The 26,554-nt window shown below is 38.2% G+C and overlaps 2 protein-coding genes across 2 annotated transcripts in view; one reads left to right on the top strand and one right to left on the bottom strand.

The window, feature by feature from the left end:
• Positions 1 to 3,880, top strand: part of fam102bb (family with sequence similarity 102 member Bb) — a 41,825-nt gene extending 37,945 nt beyond the window's left edge. Inside the window, exon 11 of the mRNA XM_079887766.1 lies at positions 262 to 3,880. Coding sequence (XP_079743892.1) covers positions 262 to 304 — 43 coding nt within the window. The 3' untranslated portion in view covers positions 305 to 3,880. The remainder of the gene's footprint in view (positions 1 to 261) is intronic.
• On the bottom strand, positions 3,875 to 25,117 carry henmt1 (HEN methyltransferase 1). Its single transcript, XM_079887765.1, has 6 exons — positions 24,843 to 25,117; positions 24,595 to 24,710; positions 24,048 to 24,182; positions 23,757 to 23,939; positions 23,024 to 23,204; positions 3,875 to 4,542 (listed from the first exon to the last, which is right to left on the bottom strand). Exons 1-6 carry the CDS (start codon positions 24,924 to 24,926, stop codon positions 4,057 to 4,059), a joined length of 1,185 nt encoding a protein of 394 aa, XP_079743891.1. The 5' UTR covers positions 24,927 to 25,117; the 3' UTR covers positions 3,875 to 4,056.
• Between the last annotated feature and the right edge of the window lie 1,437 nt (positions 25,118 to 26,554).

The following is a 26,554-nucleotide window of genomic DNA, read 5'->3' as shown; positions in this document are numbered from 1 at the left end:
ATTCACTTTCATTATATGAAAAAAAGGGCTTGGATGTTCTGATAAACCTCCTTTTCTGCTAAATCTCTTTTTTAGAAGAAGAAAGTAAGCCATGTAGGTTTGAAACAACATGAGGGTGAGTAAATGATGACAATTTTATTTTCGGGTTACTGTCTCTTTAAATAACACAGCAAAATTAAATACTAAGCAGTGGTATTCCCCCACGCTTTTAAAAAAGTGTAAATCAGTTGTTGTATGTAAATGCTGATTTCTTCTTTTCAGGGTTGGAGCTGGTGCCTACGAACAGGTGGTGATTAAACGCTAGAGTTGGGAGATGCCAGAAGGAGAAGTGTCAAAAACCAAAGTCTGTTTCGTGGGAGGAGAAAGGGACAAAGAGATTCAGACATGTTCGTCTCCTCTCACATTAGCAGTGTTAGTCACAAACTTGTTTCAGCCTTTCGATGAAACAGTGTCCTCTGCTGGCTACATAAAGAACTGACAGCTCCTCTGGATGAGGCTGCCATTTGGTGTCTTGTGTTTCACTGTGAGGTAAAGTTTGTCTTATAATATGTCTGCAATTGCAAATCAGAGAGCTTTTCCCTATATTTTCCTCGCTGATTTAAAAAAAATTATATTTCATATTGTTATTTTAGTGAGATATGTTTATTTTTTACCATGTTTACAGGTTTGAGCCATTTTAAGGGGTCTGTCAGTAACATTTGGTGGATTATATACATCATTACATATACATCTATATGTCTGCAGATGAAGGTGACCTCTTTACGCATTTTTTTTGTCATTTCATTACTGTACGAATGGAAATCAAACCGTCCTCACCCACCCGCGTCTCACTTTTTAGCGTGTAAGAAGCATAGACTGTAAAAAAATATGGACGTAGTGCCCGTGACGTCACCCGTAGGTTTCTGAAGAGCATTTTTGAAGCCTAAAGTGGGCGTAGCCGTCCGTCGCCATCTTGGCCTTGCGTCACTCCAGGATAACAGAAAATAGGCAAACAGGCGGGGCGTGAGTGGAGCTGAGCAGCCTGGCTATCTGAAATCACCTAGCTCGACGTGATCGAGTTAGCTGATAATGTAAAACCAATTAAACATTCCTATTTTTGCCCTTCGAAATATTATAATAGTTAAAAGACGTGGCTACAAGTTAGACTGTGTATTACTTCGAGAGTGTTTGTGTGTGACAGTGATTTATGTGCATACATGTCCGTCACTCTTTCATGGTCCGTCAGCGCGGCATCGCTCAAGTTCGTAGAGAGCTTTATTCAGTCCATTTTAAATTCTGATTTTGGCCGTCTCTCAAATGGGTTAAACCATAGATATATTACCTTTGAATTGCAAGTAAATGCGCTAGAAAATCCGCGCTCATTCATGTGCATTTATTGCACGGACGGAGAAAGCGCCGACGCCTGCATGATTTCATCTGACGGTAATTTACATAAGCATATTATAATCCATCTGTTCGGTGAGAGCAGAACGAACGAGCATTTATTGACGTTTTAAATGTGAAAACCCCAAAAAGCAACGAAATTGTCAGACATCCATTAGTGCATGTTCACAGAGGAAAACAACTGAAATACAGCTCTGGTTGTTCTCTCGAACGATAACGACGGAATCCAAAGACGTGGGCTTTGTAACGTTACCCAAGTATTAAATTGTATGAAATAATCCCGAAAAAAAGCACAAACACTGCAGAGATGGCAAGTTCAGCAGCTAACATTTGCTGAGGTGAAGTGTGACGACTAGTAACAGCAGACAAACGGCTAGCAGCCTAGCACTGACAGCGGCAATCCATCTGTCACTCAAGTGGCCACTGGCCACACCCTTAAATTTAAATATTAATCAACTAAACGGACGAGTTATAAAATAATTCACCCCCCTCACAGTTGTTATGAAGGGCAAAATTAGCTGTATAGACCAAAGCCACATAGAGATCCAGGCTGTAAACATGTTTTTTTCTGCTGTAAAGTTGGTAATTTTAACATGAGGGAGATACAGATTTGACTCACTCCTGCAGCCAGGCCAAGCGGCCAGTTAATGAATTGCAGTTTAACTCACTTCCGTGTTGGTTTCAAGAGAGAGACGGGGAGGTTGCCGCTTGGTAAGAAGTCGTGATGTGTTTGACAGATGGAGGCGTTTTCAGACTTGAAAAAAATGTGCAACTGAATAGCACTTTGAATTGAAGGACTTTACATGAACTTTTTATGTATCGCCAACATTGTAGGGAGTTTTGAGACTGAGCTTTTGATCAAGTTAACTCATACACATTAAATGTGTTATTCTTCTTTATTTGTAGCTGAAAATGACTTTCGGCTTGAGCATTTAAATGTAGATTAAACTCCTACAGCTCCATTATATGTTAAATGGGACTAAGTCATTTTGCAGTTCAGTTTATAGACACATTAGCTACTTCAAATCTGGGCAGGTGAATATCTGATAAGTACTTCTCTGGCAGCAGTCTATGACATAATTAATGACATCACCTAACTATATTACGCTTTCACACAAGGACAAAATGAGCCAAGCTGTTCTCAAGCTACACTTAGTAACATAGCAGCACAGAATGAAGCATTTAACCATGTCAGCAATGCTTGAAATGTTTAGCACAAGGCTCTTAAGCGGCGTGTACCGTGTAGCTCTTCTAATCCTATCTATAACACTACAAAAACATCTTTTTATCCATGTTTTTGTAGTTACTTGATGTATCGTTAAAATGAAGGTATTTTAATGACTACTTTTCATGGTATCTCTGTCTGTAAGATCAGCTATAGGGCATATCAGAAGCATAAGTTAGTGCTTCTCTAGTTTTATGTGACCGTATTCCCATATCTTCTCAAAAGCCATTTACTGTTTTATAAATGTAAACTTACTTGCCTCTGCAATTTAAGTGTGTGTGGGGATTATCAGCTGAGAGTGTGTACAATCTATTTGTAGCACTTGATTATATCATATTGTCTAGAGTTATAGTGTAGAAATGCATGGGTGTCACACCAACTCAACGTGTCCGAAGTGTTTTTTTTTTTTTTTTTGTAGTCTTTGCTAGGCCCGCTGAGATCCAAACACTAAAAAAATACTGACAGGAAGCTTGGTTTCAACTCAGCCACACATCTCAGGTTTATTATTTCCTTTCACTATTACTGCACAAATATCGAAGCACCACACTGCGAATGTACGGAGCCCCTAAAGAGTTTTCTGTGACAGAAAAAATATGAGATGGGAGAGAAAATTCTATTTCATTGCTTTTGTGTTCTTTCGCAAAAAGAAATTTTGCGGTCACTTGCAAAGAACTCAAAAGTTTTACGAGCGAAAGCAAAGTTTCTCACAGGAACGCAAAGAATTTGTGAGCAAATGAAACATTTCTTCTGGGAACGCAAAAGTATCTCATACTTTTTCCATCAAGGTGTCCTTTTAAGGGCTCTGTAGTGAATGTTTGCAAATATTCATTTATTTAGAGGTTATCTGCGATATGTTAGCCTCATTACTTTTCAGCAGACACTCAGTAATATGAGTTACTTTGAACTTGATTTTTAATTGTTTAATTGATCTACTGCCAAAATGAAGTCTATTTTTATGTATTTGAGCTTTAGTGATACTGATATTGTAAGATTTTACTATAATTTTTCTTCCCTAATTCTCTTACATAACCTGTAAGTAGGTCCTGGTACTTAACATGTTGTAAAAACATGGTGGCTTTATCTCTTCTGTGAAGTTTTGGTCCTCGTAATTGTACTGTGTCTGATGTTTAAAGGTGACATTGCTTTTTAAATGTCTCGCAATGTTGTGTTCCAACTTTTGACCAATAGTGGCTTCCATGCCATGTGTTCTGTTATGATGCTGGTAAGGTATGTACCACACACTGTTAAATAAAACCACATTCCAAAGAAGGTGTCACATATTTGCATTTTTAATTACATGTTTAATTGTTGTCTTTTCAAGAACATTTCCAATCGATAACAGTTTTGGCCATATTATCTAAATATGTCCTTCAAATATGGTTTTGACAGAACAAACATCAAGTGCACCTTCCTTTTTTACATTTTGGTTACAGAGCTTTGCGGATCTGTTATACACCTTCGTAACCCCCAAGCTCCCTATCCCAGTCCTCCTCCACAATGTTTGATACACCTGATACTGTTTTCACAACCTCCTCCTCTTCTTTTTCTTCCTCTACCTCTTCCTCATCATCTGCAGGCAGGTTTAGCACCGTTCCATCAGCGCTCATCCTCACCCGCTCCTCCTCCAGCAGTTCCTCCCTGAGACGCTGCACGCTCCCGCACAGCGCTCTCACTTTGGGGCTAAACCACACACGCGTCAAGGGCACACAAATGCTGCGGTCCTGCTGGTAGACAGGCTGCCACTCACATGCATCCCCATGCTGCAAAGCTTCCATAAATGGAGGACCATAAAAATGTGCATTGTTGTTGGAGTCCATGTTCAGCCTACTAAGCCATTCCTGTTTTAGGTGTTGTGCCTCATACAGGACTTCATTAACCAAAGTCTTCTGGTAGATGTTGTTGTCACACAGGCTCGGATACACCACCTTGTACAACTTAATGAGGAACAACAAAAAAAAAGATGAGTTGCGAGTGCAATAAGCAGTTTTCAGACAAGAAATAACACACATATTGTAAGCCCGTCTATTGGTCCAATGGAGGTCTCCAATAATACGGGGAAGGTTTCTCTGCGCGTTACTGTCTTTCCTTTTACGCAACACAACAAGATTAAATGCAATATATTTTCTCACATGCAATAGCTCGTTTCATCTGACTCCATAAATGAAAGGGTTTTAATGATATCTGTGCATCATTAAACGTGATCGAATATTTGATTATTCTCTTAAACTCTGTTTATATTTTACCCGCTTAGATCAGGAAGACTATATCGCTCCGAGTTCCTTACCCAGGTCTCCGACACAAGTGGTCAGCCCCGAAGATCAGAAGCTGAGGCAGTTGGCTAAATATCTAGGATTTTGCCGTACACGCGCAACAATCAAAGATATATACAATAGCCCCCTTGGATGCCCTTCAGGAACTTAATTCAATCGTTTTACTTTAGTAGGTTTTGGTTTTTTAATAGCTTTGGATTAGCCAAGCCCGTACCTTTATCTAAAGCTGTGGTTCTCAACCTTTTTTGGGCCAGCGCCCCCTATCCAATATCCAGGTCCCTGAACGCCCCCAACCCCCAAACTAATGAGCGACCAGGAACGAGTGAGACTTAATAGATGAAATAAGTGCAAAATTGTCTTTTAATTGAACTATACTCCACAGTGATTCATCCAAAAAACAAGTTATAAACTGCATTGACATAGCAATACCAGTGTTTCTCACATGATTTTGGTAAATCTGTGGTGGGTGGACCTCGGGCCTTCTAGGGGGGTCCGGGGGCATGCACCCCCGTAAGAAAATTTTGTGCATTTTAATGTTAAATTCATCAATCTGGTGCACTTTGAGAGTTCAAAATTAAAAGTGCCAACCCATATTCAGTTTTAGTTGTGTCTGTCTACATTACACTACTACATAATAATAGTTATAATATTAATCCCATGACAGTGATAGCCATATATTGTAAAACAAATGCACTGAAAAATAAAGGACAGTCATTAAAGTAGTAATGTTTGCACTTAGGTTTTATTTCGCATTTAGGAGAGTATTGGAAGAAGCTGCTGCTTACATTAACCTTACTTTCGAAAAATAAATAAATACAATCTTGATTCATGAAAATTATGTTAGAATTGTCGGCCTAAAATACCATGGTATAAGCTTGTTTTCTTTAATGGTATAATTAATACAATTACAATTAATTTGGTTTGTTGTGATTAATTTGTGTTCATAATCAGTAAAAAAAAAATCTTCTAACAAGAATAAACACATATGAATAATTCAATTATTATTGTATTATTAATTATTTTTATATCTTGAAACTACCCAAACGCTCAGATGGCGGAATGAATACATTACCAAAATGTGATTGCAGAATATATTTAAATTATCCATCAAATTGTCATTTTCTCCTTACAGTCTTGCAAGTTAACAATAATGCCTGACCAGTAAATTACTTGGTGAACAAAGAAAACATTTTGGCATTTGGGATTTGAATTAGTTAATGCCTAAAAATGTAAAAGTTTTACCTTATAAATAGAATATAGTTTAATTAATTTTAAAATTCGTCGCCAGAATGAATGGGAACATGATTTATTTAAAATATTTGAAAAAAATATAAGTGTTTCTTAAGTCAATACTTTTTAATGGCTTGTTAACTTTATATTCCTCCGCTGCGTGATTCTAGTCAGCGCTGGATTCTAGGCACCACCGGATTGTTGTCAGCGCGAAACACATTTTTGAGCTCGTGTTTGCTGATTCTTGTCAGCGCTGGATTCTAGTCAGTGCTTGAGCGCTGGTCTATGACTGGAAAAATAATAGAGTCGTTGCAAAAGTAACGATAGGCTACATGTCGCATTAAACTGGAAGATTTTAGAATGTTAGGCATTCTAAACTTTTGAATAAGAAATAATATCAAGTCGTCAAAATACAACTCGTCAAAACTCCTCCAATCACAACAAGCGCGCGCGGTGAGAACACTCACAGCATACACATACCCGAACTTGATATGACTGCACATCATATTTTTGACATTATTGATACTGCTTTGTGCTTTCAATCGTAATGCAATAGAAATGAACACAAAAAACCTGACTAGTGCCTACCTACAACACTGACGGTCGACTTGCGGTCAGGAGTAGAGCAGCTGTGGACAAATGTTTTTTTTGTTTGTTTGTTTTTTAGCGCTGCTGAGGTATTCTTTCACGCGCACCCACAATATGATATCACACTCTGCGCATATGTTTTACAACATAATTTAACAAAAACATAGTCCTAACACTTTTTAAATAGCCCACTTAAAGTGTTTATTACAACTAAATTACTAAATGCTTAAAATGAATAAAAGTAAATGAACAAAAATGTGCGTTACATATTTAAACTCGTGAACGCCCCCCTTTCAAAAATCTTGCTTCCAACGCCCCCCGTTGTTCTCTGAACGCCCCCGTTGAGAACCACTAATCTAAAGTAACATTAAATTAGAACAGAAGTCATCGGAAGCGTCCAAGCTAGGTTAACCAACCAGCGTCTTGCTGATCCTAGACGGACAAACACATCCTCTCATCCAAGCAGTGTTTTTGGCAGCCCTTTTAGTTTTAGTCTTAGTCTTTTGGACGAAAATTCTTTTTAGTTTTAGTCACATTTTAGTCACTTATAAACTTGATAGTTTTAGTCAAGTTTTAGTCGACGAAAACACAAAAAGGTTTTAGTCAAGTTTTAGTCAATTTTAGTAAAAAAAAAAAAAAAGTAGTCTTTAACAATTTAATTTAGGTTAAAAAGTATTGGAAATGGGCTTGGTTTGACAGGTTGTAACAAGTGTTGCAATTCATAATTTTTTTTTTGTTGAAAAATAATCCCTGAAATGATGACTTCTGGTGAATATTGTGAAAACTAATTGATACATTTAGATAAATATATTTCATACCTTATAGCATATTATAATACAACTTATTAGGCCTATATATTTATAGAATAGCAAAGTAGGCCTAATCAATATACAAGACTGAACCACATAGTGAAATATAAAGGCTATCATGATCATTTTGCCAACAATGAACCATGGATTTGTTTAGTTTATAATACGTTTTATTTTTAACTTAAACAAATACAACATATAACATTCAAAACTCACCGGCTTAGACTGCATTTGAAGAAAAATAAACACAAGTTTTCTGTAGCCTTGTGCGAATTTATTCAATAGAATTATTAGATTATCTCCTGATGCGTGCTGCTTAATATCACACACTCCGCCGTGACAAACAGAAAAAACGCGATGGCATATGGTACAATTGGCCTTGTATTCATTGTCCCTCACGCATTCCAGCCACGGGTAGTCATTTTCCCATTCAATTTTACATTTCTGTGCTCTTTTCTTTTTCGCCGGCTGCTCGGAGGTAGTCATTTTTACATTTCCCGCTGTTGTCACTTGTTGTCGTCATCATTGCTACGATACGTGACTCACAATGACTGAAACGACCAATTAAAAGGGCATTCTCTGATGATGTTCCAAGATGTTAAAAACGCTACGCTGATCATAGACAAACAGAGGGAGAAATTAGTATCTACCGCACCGTCAGGTTTTTTTCTCATAGCCTAGTAAGCCTACAAATGTCTTCGTTCATAGTCTGACATATATTAGTAGCTATGTGTCTGTCATGGATTTGCACTGAATTGATTCTCAAAAATACGAAACAAAGTGCGTTCCGTATCAGTTCACTACGGAACAAGACTTGAGTTGTACGTGTCAAATACGGGACGATTCCGTAGGCTATTATACGGAACGGTTGGCAACGAACGTCAGACTTAATTTTCGTTCCGTCTCGTCTCGTCAACGAAAACTCGAAAACGTCTCGTCATGTTTTAGTCATCTTAGAGCCATTTTTAGCTAGTCATCGTCGCGTTATCGTCATAAAAAAAGGTGCGTCAACGAAATCATTTAGTTATCGTCATCGTTGACGAAAACAACACTGCATCCAAGTCGCCCGCACACTTCCTGATATCAGTTTTTAGCCGTCGCTAATCTCTGACGCAACCTTAATATACGAATCCGTTACTTATTTGGGAAAAACAAGTCTCAGAGTCGTTCAGAATAAAATCAAACGTTTACAATTTATTGACCAGGTAATGAAGCAATAATTCAAAATACAATTCGCAAGAATAAAATCATCAGTTAATCATAACATAACAACAATTCAGGAATCGAAGAGTTTGTAAAGATTATTACCTGGCAACGAAAATTACACACAGCGTTTGTGTGGGCAGTCAACCTACAGACTCCTCGAACTTTTCTACACCTTTTCCTTATATACCCAGATAATTAAATATTCTTACCAAATGGCCGTCTATCATTATAATTAGATTTTGGTTCCCTATTCAGGGATTCACACTGGGAGATCAGAATTTGTACTTGAATAGGTTCTTGTTTTACATACAGGAGGTACAGTCTATATGGAGGACCTGGGGGAGGGAAACACCTTTAGAGGATACATCACTTTTCTCATATTGTATAACTTCTTTTAGCTTTTCCTTATGGTTGGGAGAATGAGACCATTTTACCAGACGCACTGAGACACTTTAAATGATATCAAACATGCATAGATACTTGTACATACTTTACATTGCATAGGTTTTCAGTGTATTTCAGGTGAGGAGGAGGGGGGATGAAGGGGAGATAGTGTGTGTGGAGTGTGAAATGCGTCTCGAAATCCCTGTTACATATGCAGGAGATAGTTCGTGTTAAGGTCCAGGGGGGCCTTTTGTTCCATCGAGGGGTCGGCCAGACATACTGGCAGCAGCCTTACACACACACACACACATACATATACATATATATATATATATATATATATATATATATATATATATATATATATACTGCCCTACAAAACAAAAAGGCAGTAACTGCATTTTTGGTCAAAAATTTGTTATTATCATTTTCATGACATTCAAGGCATCCTTTGTTATGTGACAAAACATCTTATCTCAAATGTGTGTCGTTTTGGAGAAAAATGGTAATAGTTTTTGGAGAATCTGTAGTTACTGCCTTTTTCCTTGGTATGGTGCCACGTTTTTGGTAAGTAATACAAAGCAAATTTACAAAGCAAGAATACAGTAACTGCAAAATAGGGGTAAAATATCAAATTAAATATGAGGATTGATATGTACAAAGAATAAGCTAATATAACGTAACAAAACAGCCACATGTCCAATAATCTACCTACAACTACTTAGGCTGGATGACAGGATAAATTTAAAGTAATTTTTCTCAGTTCTGCACTCAGCGTAGTTACTGCCTTTTTGCTTTGTAGGGCAGTATACATACATACATACACTCACCTAAAGGATTATTAGGAAGTAGTGTTGTCACGGTACCAAAATTTCAGTATTCGGTACCAATACCAGTGAAAATCCACGGTTCTCGGTACCAATTTCGGTACCAAAGCTTAATTTAGATTAAATATACATAATTATATTAAAGTGTATATCACAGTTACAAAGATGGAAATTGTAGTACTAAAAACACTTTATAATAAGATTCCATTTATTAGATAACATTAGATAAAATGACCTAACAATAAACAATAGTTATATACTGTCGCAATTATTCTCCTTTAGGGGTTAATTTAAAAATACATTTTTAAAATCAAAAGTTAACATTATTTCTGTTAACATTATTTAATGCACAATGAATGAAGTGAACAAACATGACCAATCAAGTGTTTGTATTAAATAATATTCACAAACATTAATTAATGTTGTAAAAATATATTGTTCACTCAATGTGTTATGTTAGAAGATAACGCATTAAGTGATGTTAATGAATGGTATCTTATTGTAGCGTTACCAAACTATACAGGAGATAAAACGTGTTTTATTTGACTTGACTGTACTTTTATTTAATCCAAAACTGCATTCATATTTAATTTTAAAAGGGCTTTTTAAAACTGCTAGGAGTTATCCAGCCAAGAATAAGCCTAGAACTGCTTTTCTGACGGACTGATATTAATGACGGCTTTTTATTTCTCAGCTCCATAAATATATCTAGTAGTAAAGCTAATGCAAGGGCTAGAAATCAATTAATTCTTTGCTAATACTTTCTCGTCATCATGGAGAGTGCAGTTCGCACCGCTTTCTCCTTTCCACAAGCGCTTGTTCTCCCGTGGTGTCTGTCATTGCTATGCATCCATGAACATAGGCGCGCATGGAAAAACGAGCGCGCCACTTCTATTATGAGCGCGCTTGCCGCGCGCCATTTGAAATAACGTATCTGCACGCGCAAAAACATCAGCACCACATCAGCAGCACCGCCGGTCGCCATGTCTCAGCGCTTTTATGAAGAGGACGCAACTGCACGCGCTTCGGACATGCACGCGCATCAAGTACCGGGTTTGAGAAAACCTGGTACCGTGACGTTTAAAAAAAATTTAGTACCGCCTTGTCCCGAAGTACCGGGTCTTTTGACAACACTATTAGGAACACCATACTAATACTGTGTTTGACCCCCTTTCGCCTTCAGAACTGCCTTAATTCTACGTGGCATTGATTCAACAAGGTGCTGAAAGCATTCTTTAGAAATGTTGGCCCATATTGATAGGATAGCATCTTGCAGTTGATGGAGATTTGTGGGATGCACATCCAGGGCACGAAGCTCCCGTTCTACCACATCCCAAAGATGCTCTATTGGGTTGAGATCTGTGACTGTGACTGTGGGGGCCATTTTAGTACAGTGAACTCATTGTCATGTTCAAGAAACCAATTTGAAATGATTCGAGCTTTGTGACATGGTGCATTATCCTGCTGGAAGTAGCCATCAGAGGATGGGTACATGGTGGTCATAAAGGGATGGACATGGTCAAAAACAATGCTCAGGTAGGCCGTGGCATTTAAATCTGAATGTCTCAACAGAAATCGAGACTCATCAGACCAGGCAACATTTTTCCAGTCTTCAACTGTCCAATTTTGGTGAGCTCGTGCAAATTGTAGCCTCTTTCTCCTATTTGTAGTGGAGATGAGTGGGGGACCCCGGTGGGGTCTTCTGCTGTTGTAGCCCATCCGCCTCAAGGTTGTGCGTGTTGTGGCTTCACAAATGCTTTGCTGCATACCTTGGTTGTAACGAGTGGTTATTTCAGTCAAAGTTGCTCTTCTATCAGCTTGAATCAGTCGGCCCATTCTCCTCTGACCTCTAGCATCAACAAGGCATTTTCACCCACAGGACTGCCGCATACTGGATGTTTTTCCCTTTTCACACCATTCTTTGTAAACCCTAGAAATGGCTGTGCGTGAAAATCCCAGTAACTGAGCAGATTGTGAAATACTCAGACCGGCCCGTCTGGCACCAACAACCATGCCACGCTCAAAATTGCTTAAATCACCTTTCTTTCCCATTCTGACATTCAGTTTGGAGTTCAGGAGATTGTCTTGACCAGGACCACACCCCTAAATGCATTGTAGCAACTGCCATGTGATTGGTTGATTAGATAATTGCATTAATGAGAAATTGAACAGGTGTTCCTAATAATCCTTTAGGTGAGTGTATATATATATATACAGTCAAGTCAAATAAAACACGTTTTATCTCCTGTATAGTTTGGTAACGGTACAATAAGTACCTCGACCTCAGTGCTGCATTTGACACTGTTGATCATAACATACTTCTTGACAGGCTGGAAAACTGGGTGGGGCTTTCTGGGATAGTCCTAAAATGGTTCAGGTCATACTTAGATGGGAGAGGTTATTATGTGAGTATAGGAGACCATAAGTCTGAGTGGACATCCATGACATGCGGAGTACCTCAAGGCTCAATTCTTGCACCACTCCTGTTCAACCTGTATATGCTCCCAATGAGCCAAATAATGAGAAAGAACCAAATTGCTTACCACAGCTATGCAGACGACACACAGATCTACTTAGCCCTATCGCCTAACGATTACAGCCCCATTGACTCCCTGTGCCAATGCATTGACGAAGTCAACAGTTGGATGTGTCAAAACTTTCTTCAGTTAAACAAAGACAAAACTGAAGTCATTGCGTTTGGAAACAAAGATGAAGTTCTCAAGGTGAACGCATACCTTCACTCTAGGGGTCAAACAACTAAAAATCAAGTCAGGAATCTCGGTGTGTCCCTAGAGTCAGACCTTAGTTTCAGTAGTCATGTCAAAGCAATAACTAAATCAGCATACTATCATCTGAAAAATATTGCAAGAATTAGATGCTTTGTTTCCAGACAAGACTTAGAGAAACTTGTTCATGCTTTCATCACCAGCAGGGTGGATTATTGTAATGGACTCCTCACTGGCCTTCCCAAAAAGACCATAAGACAGTTGCAGCTCATACAGAATGCTGCCGCCAGGATTCTGAGCAGAACCAGAAAATATGAACACATCACACCAGTCCTCAGGTCTTTACACTGGCTCCCAGTTAAATTTAGGATTGATTTTAAAGTATTATTACTGGTATATAAATCATTCAATGGCCTAGGACCTCAATACATTGCAGATATGCTCACTGAATATAAACCCAACAGATCACTCAGATCACTAGGATCATATCAGCTAGAAATACCAAGGGTTCACTCTAAGCATGGCGAGTCCGCTTTTAGCTATTATGCCAGCCGCAGCTGGAACCAGCTTCCAGAGGAGATCAGACGTGCTCCTACAGTAGTCACTTTCAAATCCAGACTCAAAACACATCTGTTTAGCTGTGCATTTACTGAATGAGCACTGTGCCAATGTTCGTCCGACTGTTTGTACTGTATTTTATTTTATTTTTCTAAACTGTTTTAATTATTCCTATTTCTTTTATTATTTTAATTTCTTCTATGTAAAGCACTTTGAATTGCCATTGTGTATGAAATGTGCTATATACAGGCATGAAAACAGGCCAGGGGTAAAAAAGGTGAGAAGGATGCGGCATATATACTACCCCCCCCCTCACCACAAAAAAAAAAAAAAAAAAAAGCTGCATTAGTAATACCAGTGTTTCTCACAGGATTTTTTTGGATCACTGTGGTGAGTGGACCTCTGCCACTCTATAGTTAGGGAAAGGTAGGAATTTTTTTTGCCAATCTGCAAAAAAATGTCTTACCAATAGCTTTTTTTACCATGTGTTCCTATAGGTGTCTAGTAACACCTCCCAATTTATCCACGGCCAAATCCTCGGGGAAACGCCTGGAGAGGCAATCAAAGTTGGGGTGCCCAGACGGCCTGGGTAAAAATAATGATTTTTTTTTATTTTTTTTAATATTACCTTTTGAGATGTCTAACTAGGGGTTTTTAGGGGTGCCGAATCTATCCCAACCATTAGTTTTGAGTAAAAATGACTTTACAAAAAAAAAAAAAAAAATGACCACATAAAATGGTTTTATTGAACAATTACAATACAAAACTTACTAAATCGGTTTAAGGCGAGACACTACAGGTGAATAGAGTCAAATTTTTAACTAGCAGATATCACCATGAAACTTTCCCAGTTGATTACCTATATTACGATGAGAAAAAAATGTATTACAAGTTTTCTGTAATTTAATGTTTAAATATGCAAATTAGGCAATATCTAATTAAATATGCGCTAATTTGCATATATTTTAAAAAACGAAATCTGAGTATTGGATAAAGCCAGGTTAAAAATTATTTTTTCATTGTGTTCACATATTAGATGGGAAAAAAATTACTGAGGGATTTATGGATATCTACTTTTGTTATCCTGTAAATCCCAAAAAAACTGTCAATAGCCTTAAAAAAATGATTTTCGCCATGTTTTTTGGAATAAAATGTTATATAAATCAGGCTAGGAATAATATATTTACAAATCACTCTGTATATGTCTTCATAATATAACTAGGTACAAGACTGGGAAGTTTGGTGTATATAGGTGCTACTGAAGTGGAGATTTCGGACTTGGAGTATGAGAGAAAAGTCATTTTGAGAAAACGGGCTTTAAAGATTTATCATCAGCCAATGAGATTGCGCATTCAGCCCTTTTACTTTCACGATTGGTTGCTGATAAAAAGGAAATGACCATATTTGGATCCGACAGCATTGTACAGGAGAGAGAGAGAGCTTCCTAACGGTGTGTGAGATGACAGGGTGACGGCAGAGATCGCGGAGCAGCGTGTTGATTAAGAACGCCAACTTTTGTTGAATTTATGAGAAATCTACAGACGCAAACAGACAAAGTGTCGAAAAATAAAGACCTAAATGTGTATTTCTGACTTTTTTTCACCACAAGTTTGAAAGAAGACATGTTATTGAAGACAAATATCCAAAAATCTCAAAATTGAGTAAAAAAAACACGATGTTTTTGCCTGCCGTGTCTCGCCTTAAAATTTAACAAACCTCATCCAACTCCCCTGCATCTTCCTCACTCCTGTTATCATCTGGCTGGTTGATGTTCTGGCAAGAGTTACCATGACAGTTCCCACAAACAGAAATACGCTTGACGCCTTGCTTTTTACAGCAGCACCTGAGAGTGTCACAGTCCCCTGCACAGTTGAAGCTAACAAACTTCAGAAGGTAGTGCAGGGCAATGGGATCTGTTGTAGGGACTGGTGCTTAACCTTGTTCTTCTTGTTTCCATCCATACTCAAGGACATCCAGTGATGGACTTTGTAGCAGTAGCCGATCTCTGGTCTGGAGATATGCCCGCAGAGAGTGCTGTGCTGCAGCTCCTGATGCTCCCGGCTGCGACCCGCTTGCTGATGATATCAAATCTTAAGTCTTTCAAATCTTCAGGTGGATTTCCACAGAATGAGCTTGAACAGTTCGCAGCCAGCTTTGATGATGTCACTTTTCTTGGCTCTGATGTCATTGAACACATCCATGGCCCCCTCTGCTTTGTCAGTCTTGCAGAGCTTGGTGAGCAAAGTTGGTTTGCTAAACCCAGAAATTGCTGATATGGTATCGCAACCAGAGAAGCTGTGTAGGAAGATCAGGTATTTACGGTATCTCTCCGGGAGGGCCTTTCAGATCTTTCTGACATCGTAAGATGTGTCTTTAAGGTAGTTTGTGACGTCAGAAACACCAGTGATTTCAAATCGCGTTTTTGAAACTGTCTTTAGTTCACTGCAGATCTTTTTTGACCTCACTCAGACCGTCACCACGGTCTTCCCTTGAATGACACCATTCTTCCACCTATCCTCGAGAGGCAGAGGCGGACAAAGTACACAACTTCCTTACTTGAGTGAAAGTACAGATACTACTGGTCAAATATTACTCCGTTACAAGTAAAAGTTCTAAAGACCGATTTTTACTGTAGGGAACTGTGACACTCTCAGGTGCTGCTGTAAAAAGCAAGGTGTCAAGCGTATTTCTGTTTGTGGGAACTGTCATGGTAACTCTTGCCAGAACATCAACCAGCCAGATGATAACAGGCGTGAGTGAGATGTAGGGGAGTTGGATGAGGTTTGTTAAATTTTAAGGCGAGACACGGCAGGCAAAAACATCGTGTTTTTTTTACTGGTCAATTTTGAGATTTTTGGATATTTGTCTTCAATAACAAGTCTTCTTTCAGACTTGTGGTGAAAAAAAGTCTGAAATACACATTTAGGTCTTTATTTTCCTACACTTTGTCTGTTTGCGTCTGTAGATTTCTCATAAATTCAACAAAAGTTGGCGTCCTTAAAGGTATAGCGGAGGATTTTCCCGAATTTTAGAAAAGAACCGCCCTCTCCACTTTTTGAAAAAATGTACATGCGCAACACTCTACCTGCTCCCGAGAGGGAACGCCTATTAAACGTGTGCACGAGAGAGCATCCACGAGCTAATCATAGCTTACATTAACTTTTACTAGCAGTGATTTTAAATGGATTTCTCCAAATAGCATGCCAAACTTTACCTGTCAAGTAGAAACTTCACGACTGAGGCATCAGTGGGAAGCCCAACCTGTGTTTTGAGCGCACGCCATCGTGTGAATCGTGTGCACGAGCACGTACGACGGCCTTACGTAAACATATCACCAGAATGATTGACACTTAGAAGGACCAATAGTCTTGATGATCCACCCGGAAAAAGAAAATCCTCCGCTATACCTTTAATCAACACGCTGCTCCGCGATCTCTGCCGTCACCCTGTCATCACACACACCGTTAGGAAGCCCTCTCTCCTGTACAATGCTGTCGGATCCAAATATGGTCATTTCCTTTTTATCAGCAACCAATCGTGAAAGTAAAAGGGCTGAATGCACAATCTCATTGGCTGATGATAAATCTTTAAAGCCCGTTTTCTCAAAATGACTTTTTTCTCATACTCCAAGTCCGAAATCTCCACTTCAGTAGCACCTATATACACCAAACATCCCAGTCTTGTACTTAGTTATATTATGAAGACATATACAGAGGGATTTGTAAATATATTATTCCTAGCCTGATTTATATAACATTTTATTCCAAAAAACATGGCGAAAATCATTTTTTTAAGGCTATTGACAGTTTTTTGGGGATTTACAGGATAACAAAAGTAGATATCCATAAATCCCTCAGTAATTTTTTTCCCATCTAATATGTGAACACAATGAAAAAATAATTTTTAACCTGGCTTTATCCAATACTCAGATTTCGTTTTTTAAAATATATGCAAATTAGCACATATTTAATTAGATATTGCCTAATTTGCATATTTAAACATTAAATTACAGAAAACTTGTAATACATTTTTTCTCATCGTAATATAGGTAATCAACTGGGAAAGTTTCATGGTGATATCTGCTAGTTAAAAATTTGACTCTATTCACCTGTAGTGTCTCGCCTTAAACCGATTTAGTAAGTTTTGTATTGTAATTGTTCAATAAAACCATTTTATGTGGTCATTTTTTTTTTTTTTTGTAAAGTCATTTTTACTCAAAACTAATGGCTGGGATAGATTTGGCACCCCTAAAAACCCCTAGTTAGACATCTCAAAAGGTAATAAAAAAAATAAAAATAAAAATCATTATTTTTACCCAGGCCGTCTGGGCACCCCAACTTTGATTGCCTCTCCAGGCGTTTCCCCGAGGATTTGGCCGTGGATAAATTGGGAGGTGTTACTAGACACCTATAGGAACACATGGTAAAAAAAGCTATTGGTAAGAAATTTTTTTGCAGATTGGCAAAAAAAAATCCTAACTTTCCCTAACTACTAGGGGGGTTCGGGGGCATGCTCCCCCGTAAGAAAATTTTGTGCTTTTTAATGTTAAATTCATCAATCTGGTGCAAATTAAACAAAGAAAAATTCAAAACTCTTTTAGTGTCTGTCTACATTACTACTACAATAATAGTTATAATATTAATCCCATGATAGTAATAGCCATATATTGTAAAACAAATGCACTGAAAAATAAAGGAAACTTTCATAATTAGTTTTGTACTAATTTCTATACTTGAAAGAGTATATTTCTATACTTCACATTAAAGATGTGATTGGGCTAGCCCAGTATCAATCAAGAAAAGAACCAATGGGCCGCTGATCTACGTGTTTCATCCACTGATTTATATAATGACATGTCATTATATAGAGCCGTGGTTTCATCGGGTGTCAGAAAAAAAAACTAGCGCCGACTTTTTTTTGACCAATGCATTACACACTAATTACGCACTGTCTAACCCAGCGCCGCCAAATAAGCAAAACAAAACGTATGGGCCGCCGATGTACGAGTTTTATGGGCCGTTAAGACAAAAACAAAACAAAAAAGTATGAGATGTATCGGCCCAAAAAGCACGTCGATCCACCGGGAATCTCCCGGTAGTCCCGATGGCATTAGCCTACATGCCTGGACGTCACACAAAACAAAATCCTACCTGTAGCCTTTCACCATACACTTATTTAGCTGCTTTCGCATCAGTTGACATGCCATCTCATTTCCCCTCTTTCTTTTTCTATTTTTAGCCCCCAACAGCTTTTTTGCGTTATCCATCTTTTTCGACGACAACTCACTGTTACTCGTTCCTGCTCGCTCAGAGCTCACGGTGCCCGCGCCCGCTCGCGTAATTATCCCGCCCACTTCTATGTCAAAATTAAAAATAATGACATTGGCAACATTGCTGTCTGTATCTGACAGGACAGTTAACATTGTAAGCTATCTTACCTCAGGCTTGCTTTCCGACGTGCGGTTCTTTGTTCGGCAGTGTGTCCAGTTGTCAGACTCGCGGTGTAAAAGACTTTGAAAACATTTCTGCCCTAACGTTACTCTAACTCGTATTGGCGGTCATGTTTTGGCATTAGGAATGATGATTGTTTTTTAAAGCTGCGAAGTTTATGGTAACTTTACAGCGGGTAAATGCTGGCCTCGGCCTCGACCATACATCATACATTGTGATTTCGGCTTTTTTTTTTTTAGATTATGTCTCTCACAGTGGACATGCACCTACGATGACAATTTCAGACCCCTCCATGATTTCTAAGTGGGAGAACTATTTATTTATATATTCAGAGTTATAACTATATATTCAGAGTTACATTTATATATTCAGAGTTATAACTATATATTCAGGATTTACATTTATATATTCAGATTTACATTTATATATTCAGAGTTATAACTATATATTCAGGTTTACATTTATGTAACGCAAAGAAGATGATCAGATTGTCAGCTCTCTCCCTACATGATTAAATTACTGAAATTACCCCTATTGTCTCAAGATTCCGCCGCCAGGACGTGCAGACCAAATGGCACCACAAACGGCGTAAATCAACGACTGCCTATCTGAAAACACAGATCTCTCACTTTTGAATCAAGCGTGAACTTTCAGCCTCGGTCAGCACACACACACACACACACACACAGAAACACACACAGATCCTACCACGTGTGATCAAAATAATTTTGTACAATGTTTAAAATGTATTTTCTTGATGTGTGCATGATCCCTTGTCCCAAATATTATGCCTATATAGCTTTATTGGTGTGTAATCAATTTGATGTGACTATAATCGCGAGAAATCATGTATCTGTGTGTAATTAGGTCATAGAATTGCCATTCGTGGTATCGTCTTGTTCCAGAAATCCCAACGGTCTTGAATCTTTAACACAACATATCAGAGGATGCATTGTTTTATTAATACCAGTGATATTAATGTTACGAACGAATCTATCGTTCCAATTTCTAAGAGTAAGGGGCGTATAGATCTCGAAACGTCAGGAGGTGGGCCCGATCCGTTGTTAAAGACGATTGGCCCACGTACGTGAGAGGGCGTGAGTTTGGCCCCTTCAAAATATCATGCTTCCCTCCTCTTTTCTCTCTTCTTTCATCGATCGCTCTGATCTCCTCCTCTCCTCCCCGGCAACGCTTCTCCAGGAACCTCTGGAAAGGCTTTGGCCTTCTCCTCGGACCAACACATGTTCGAGTCGTAGCTGCCGGTCTTTGCAACTAAGCTCATACGTGCCTTTCCCCTCCAAAAGGGAAACGATCTGAACTTTCTCGGTAACGTTACATTCAGTGAGCCTTTTTAAGCTTCCCGCGACACCGGAAGACGCAGCAGAAACAGGACACCATCCTCGCTTCCTGCCTCAGCCTCAGCCTCACCCGAAAGAGCACAGAATCTTGCAAGTAGGCTATATTGATTTCTATACAAGCTGTTCCAGGGGTCTCGTGAACTTAGGTTTCTGTATGTAATAATTACTAGCTTTTCCCTTCTCTCTATTTCTTTCTTTCTTTCATTTCATTCTGATCATGCTATGTTTTATGTTTTGGTTCGGTTAGGTGTTTGTTTGTTTATTGTTTGCATTTTTACGTACGTTTATATTTGTAGCTCATATAATCTCTAGTCTTACATTTATTAAAATCCATGAAATACTTTTCACTGTCTCTGTGTTTGAAAGCCTACCTTATAAGTCAATGAAACTAAAAGATCTAAGCTACAAGCTCGATATTACAGACTACATTCAGTAGTTTTAATTAATAAACTCAGAAAGTTTGATGTTCGTGGCCAGAAGATAAACTTTCTTGGAGTTTGTAAATAGATACCCCCTTCTTAACTGTGATAATCTTACATTTATTCGCTGGACGAATGATGGATGACCAGACCAGTTACAGAACAAGGTAATCTCGATAATTGATAAAGTGAATGTACATGCGATTTCTGAATTATTATGACCAGGAGTTATGATTATTAATATTTCCAAAATTCCCTATATCCTTGAGCTAATTCACATTTACTCAGAGTCGTAGTCGCTACATTTATATATTCAGGATTTACAATTATATATTCAAAGTTTTAACTATATATTCGGATTTACATAGAATTATTTCTTGTTTGGCCCCCCATACACACACACACATACATATACATATACATTATATATATATATATATATATATATATATATAGCTTAAACCTGTGAGTTTTAAAGTTGCCATGAAATGCAATGTTCATACGTGCATGTTTAATTTTTAATCAAATGTCATAACTCGATCTTCTGTGGCATATGCCGGATTTCTTTAATAATTTAGTTTGTTTAAACCCCAACTTCCATTTCATGCTGGGATGAGAGTAATTTTTACTATGAAAACATACGGAACATTCAGAACCTCTTCGTCAAAAAGATTATTATATAATTCTATATTGGGACATACATCCGAGTGAAACAGATTATTAAAAAATGCATGATTTGGAGAGGACTGGGTCTCCCCAAGATATCTTTGTTTCATTTTGCATTTGGTTTGAGGCACCTGGGACAATGGATGTTACCTCCAGAGCGAGCTCCGCCATGGTTAGCCATGGAAAAATCTGTTTGTCCACATTTACCATTTGAGTCCTTGCTGATAACAAAACTACCATTATCAGTGCGCAATCATCCAATTATTTCCCATCTACAAACAGTCTGGAAGAAAACTTCTTGTATTTTAGGGGTCGACCCCTTTCTAAGCCCTTCGTCTGCTATTTGGGCCAATCCAAAGTTGTTAATAGGTGGAACACCTGTGTTTTGGAAGGAATGGGTAGATACAAATATCAATATTCTGGAAGATCTTTTTGAGGATGATGCATTGATGTCTTTTGGAAGACTTAAACAAAAATTCATCTTGTCTAATGATCAATTCTGGAGATATCTTCAGATGAGACATATGCTCCAAAGCATTTTTGCCTCTCCCTCTTATGTTCCCAGGGGTAAAAACATTCTCAAGATGATCCAGAATATCGTGGGCACTGGTCACGAGGCATCTAAATATTATTCCTTACTGATTAGTCAGATGGGCCAAAATATTAGCTCTGCGGTTAAGATAAATTGGGAAAAGGACTTAGGACGCTCATTTGAAGATGAGGAATGGGGGAGGATCACTGGTAATTTAAAATTGATGTCTAGAGATATTAGAACACGTCTCATACAATTCAAAATTTTACACAGATTCTACTGGACACCCAGAAGGTTGTTTAGAGCAGGTTTTAAGGATAATCCTGAATGTTGGCGATGCCAGAGAGAGGAAGGCAACCTATTTCATGTCTTATGGCAATGCTCAGAAGTCCAGTATTTCTGGAGAGAGATACATGACTATATTTTAAAAATATCACAGACTCAGTATGATTTCTGTCCTAGTTTATACATTCTTGGTGACCCTAGGCCTTTAAGTCATGTTAAAAAAAAATGAATCACAGTGGATACAGAGCTGCATTATGCTGGGCAGACGTGTTATTGTAAAAAAATGGAAATCTTCCGGAAGGCCTCCGATATTTGAGTGGCTTTCAGATTTAGGGCAGGTCGCAGCCTTAAACTCTCCTATAGTGTGCACGGGAGGATTGATGTATATTTTGATAAATGGGGGAAATTTTTGCATTTCTGTAATCCACAGTAGTAGCAACATGTGGCAGGACAAAAAAAATAAATAAAAAATAACGGTCATGGCAAATATGATTTAGATTATAGTGGGAACTTATTATGTTGGCAACACCCCTTTCACCCTTTTTTTTTTTTTTTTTTTTTTTGTTCTTGTTTTCAAACTGTTCTAATTATTATTATTTATTTATTATTTATGTTGTTACTATTATATTGTTACCATTTATTGGTTAACTGTGTTGTTTTGTGCATATATCAGATTTTTTGTTTGTTTGTTTATATGTCAAGTACATGCGGGTTTATATAATTTCTTGTTTGCAAATGAGAAAATCAATAAAGTACAAATCATAAAAAAATAAAAAAAATGCATAATTTGTTGACTGGATGGCGGAAGATCTGAATGCGTGCTTGCAGTCCAAAAGGGGCGGGGTTTAAACTGACTAAATAATTGGAGAAGTCTGGCATGTCACCAGAGAAAAGTCTGTTGTTCCACCAGAAGATCAAGTTGTTATTTTGATTAAAAATGTGTGATCAATATGTTTTTTGCCTAATTGTGATCAAAAAGAAATCAAGTGCATTTAGTGCAAGTGATACAATGATGATTTAGAATGTTGAATGTACAATACAATTCATTTAAACAATTAAGAAAATGCAAGTGCAACACTTCTTAAGAAAAAAATACAGATTTCTCACCAGTCTGTACACTGAGGGTTCCAAGCGTTCAGCATTGCTCATGGACCAATTTATCCCATCAAAATTCCTCTGGAACACACCGATCTGTGTGCAGAATCCCACATCTCTCCAGTGGCCAAGAGCTTCTCCAACTCCAGTGAACTGCACAGAGTAACCATATTCTCTACAAACTCTGTGAGCCCTGAGGGAGAGACAGAATTGGGACATTTTTTAAAGGGTTAGTTTACCCAAAAATTAAAATAATCCCATAATTTACTCACCCTGCGTCGAATCATAGGTCACTCTTCCGCCGGAACTACAGTAGACTTGAGTACGGCAGTTACCGGAAACCAGTGATTATAGTTTATAAAGCTATAAATATGGATATTTTTCTTACAAAAACACATTGCTTCTCTTCAAAAGGCCTTTATTAACCCCCTGGAGCCATGTGGATTACTTTTATGATGGATGGGTGTGCTTTTTGGAGCTTCAAAAACTATGGTACCATTCACTCCCATTATAAAGCTTGGAAGAGCCAGGATATTTTTTTATTATTACTCCGGATTGTGTTTGGCTGAAAGAAGAAAGCCATATATACACCTAGGATGGCTTGAGGGTGAGTAAATTATGTGATATTTTCATTTTTGGGTGAACTAACCCTTTAAGCCAAAAATTTTTTTTAGAATTGATCCTTAAATCGGATCTTAAATCAACACTGGAAAATGTTTACACTAGATACTGAACATTTCCTTACCAAGTCTGAAACTCATCTCTAGTCCATTCGAATTTGTGATCGTGGTCTCTGAAGCCTCTCAGGCCCGGCAACAAAGGGTTGAACTCTGCATTGGGTGTGCTGACAATCACGGCACCTGGTGCCATGTACCCAAACACCACCTCTGAAAAGCTCTCCACCTTCTCAAGCTCCAGATGTTCAATTCTTAAAGGGGTAAGAGACGTTGGCAAGTTGAAAAACTCAAGTAGAACATACAATTTTAAGTAATGTTTAGTTTATATGCTTGAAAAACAAGATATGTGGCACACTCACAGCTCAACACATGTCACAAGATCAAATCCTCTGGTGCACGGCTCCCGCTCCGTGACAGACCCTTGGTACAACTCAATGGTCAAAGGCCCGTCGCTTGGCTGAAGGTAGTCACTCACAAGTGGAGCCAATGTATGCCTGGCAAGAAAAAAGATGGGTGAACACAGAAAGCCAGATTTTTTTGAGATGGCCCAAAGTATGCAGGCCCCTAATTCCACTTATGTAGTATAAAACGTTGGCCTTATGAGATTGTTCTTCCATTTTGATGCCGTATACTACACAATAGGGGTGTGAACCTACACTGGTCTCACGGTTCGGTTCGATTACGATTATCATGTCATCGATTCAGTTCAATTCGATATCACAATGCATCGCGATGCACCGCATCCTCAATTTTAAATTTCTCTTCAAAAGTGATGTGTGAGTCTATTATGGTCTATTACTGAACCGATACGTCCTCGTCTGCATCGCGATGCATCGTAGAAACGATCAATTTTGACACCCCTACTACACAAACATGAGTAGTTCACAGGCAAAATGCCAAACTTACATTTTTTTTAGGAGGACGACACTGTTGATATCAATTCCAACTAGTAACTGTATACCGTTGCGATGGAACTTCAGTTTTTTCATTAAGCGACATTCAGCGCATCCGAAATCGATGACCTGCGGACGGAGAAATGCGATCAAATTCAAGTAGGAAGATGTAAAAAGACTACTGATAAGCACGCAAGTTCAAACGAAGCGTCAAAAGTCAACGCAACTTAACTTTAAAATGCAAGTTTGAAATGTATTTACCTTTCTAGGTCGGCAGGTTTGCACGTAATTGATAACAAACTGGTATCGCTGCATGTACAGCGGGGGAGAAAACGGTGTGGTCATTGTGATGAGTGTCTTGGTCAGTCAGTCAGTCTGCTCGGTTGTCAGTCCTCATTAAACACATGGCATGCTCGAGGAGGGCGGTGCCACTTCAGCTCAGCAGTGTGAATGCTTTTAGTGCTTTACCCAAACACAATCAATCTTAACCAACGGCTATTAAAACAAATGCATTTTTTAAAAATGGACTATATTTCATGAACGAGGCCGTTGAGCTACAAAAATATCGTGTGATCCAATGAACCGTTTCCCATACGAAAATGTATTTTATAATAATTTCACCTATTTTTGTCAGGGATAAAATACTTTTTACAGTCTATGTAAAATACCCACTTATGCTTCCGCTAAGAAAAATAGTCCATTACAACGTACAAAAAGTAATCGGCCTAGCATCAAGGAACATTGCAACAATATTATGGTATTAATTTATATTCTTCTTCTTATTATTAATTGGCCTGCTATTAATCTGCAGGGTTACATTCCGTAGCCAGTTATTTGTGTTTTGAGTCGCAAGATGTCGTAAAGCTAACGTTGGTGTGAGATGACAAACATGAAATTGGGCTGCATCCGAAATCGTATACTTCCCTATATAGTAGGCGAAAACAGTATGTGACAAAAGAAGTATGTCCGAATTCATAGTACTCGTAGAAGAGTAGGCAAATAGTACCCGGATGCATGGCCGCGGGAACTAGGGGTGCTGAGGGTGCTGCAGCACCCCCTGACGACAGCTGTTTCACTACATTGGAATTTTAGATGACTTGACTTTTAAATAACTTTTTGTTTTTCAACCTGTTTTTTAAGAACACCTTCAATCTTTATAAAATTACTCTAAAGATTATTTATTTTTTATATGTTGTCGAATAGGGTTTTATGACTAAAAGAAATTAATATATCATAAGGCAATAAGCCGATCTCGCATGGAGTGAGTGACGTGACACTCATTTAAAGGAGAAGTTCACTTTTAAAATGAAAATTCTGTCATCATATACTCACCCTCATGTTGTTTCAAAGCTGTATGAATTTCTTTCTTATGCTGAACAGAAAGGAAGATATTTAGAAGAATATCAGTAACCAGACAGTTTTTGGGTCCCAATGACTTCCATAGTATATTTTTTTCCTACTATGGAAGTCATTGGGACCCAAAAACTGTCTGGTTACTGATATTCTTCTAAATATCTTCCTTTCTGTTCAGCATAAGAAAGAAATTCATACAGCTTTGAAACAACATGAGGGTGAGTATATGATGACAGAATTTTCATTTTAAAAGTGAACTTCTCCTTTAATGCATGTGAAAAAAATAAATAGAGATGTATTGATTAAAGCATTCATCGGCATTAGGGGCTGTTTACACAGAACGTCAACCATTCCACTCTGCTACCTTTCCATTGTTTTTCAGCGTGAACGCACTACTCATGTTTAAGTGTTGTGGTCGCGTCTCGCGCATGACACAGCATTCTCAAAACGCAGCACTCAAGTTAAAATTAGTTCAACTAAAACGCGCCTCGAGACCTTGCGTTTTCCCCCGTTCCACTGCCCGCGTTTGGCGTCTTGCGTTTTCGCTTTGAAAGATTATGCTTTCTGTATGAACCGGTACTCCTGAGTGAGTATCATAAGGTAATATGCAGATTTGTGTG

This window comes from Squalius cephalus (genome assembly GCF_949319135.1).
Source record: "Squalius cephalus genome assembly, chromosome: 12".
NCBI classification, from domain to species: domain Eukaryota; kingdom Metazoa; phylum Chordata; class Actinopteri; order Cypriniformes; family Leuciscidae; genus Squalius; species Squalius cephalus.
Note: the sequence above shows the minus strand (reverse complement) of the source record. Positions and strands in the feature narration are given on the sequence as shown.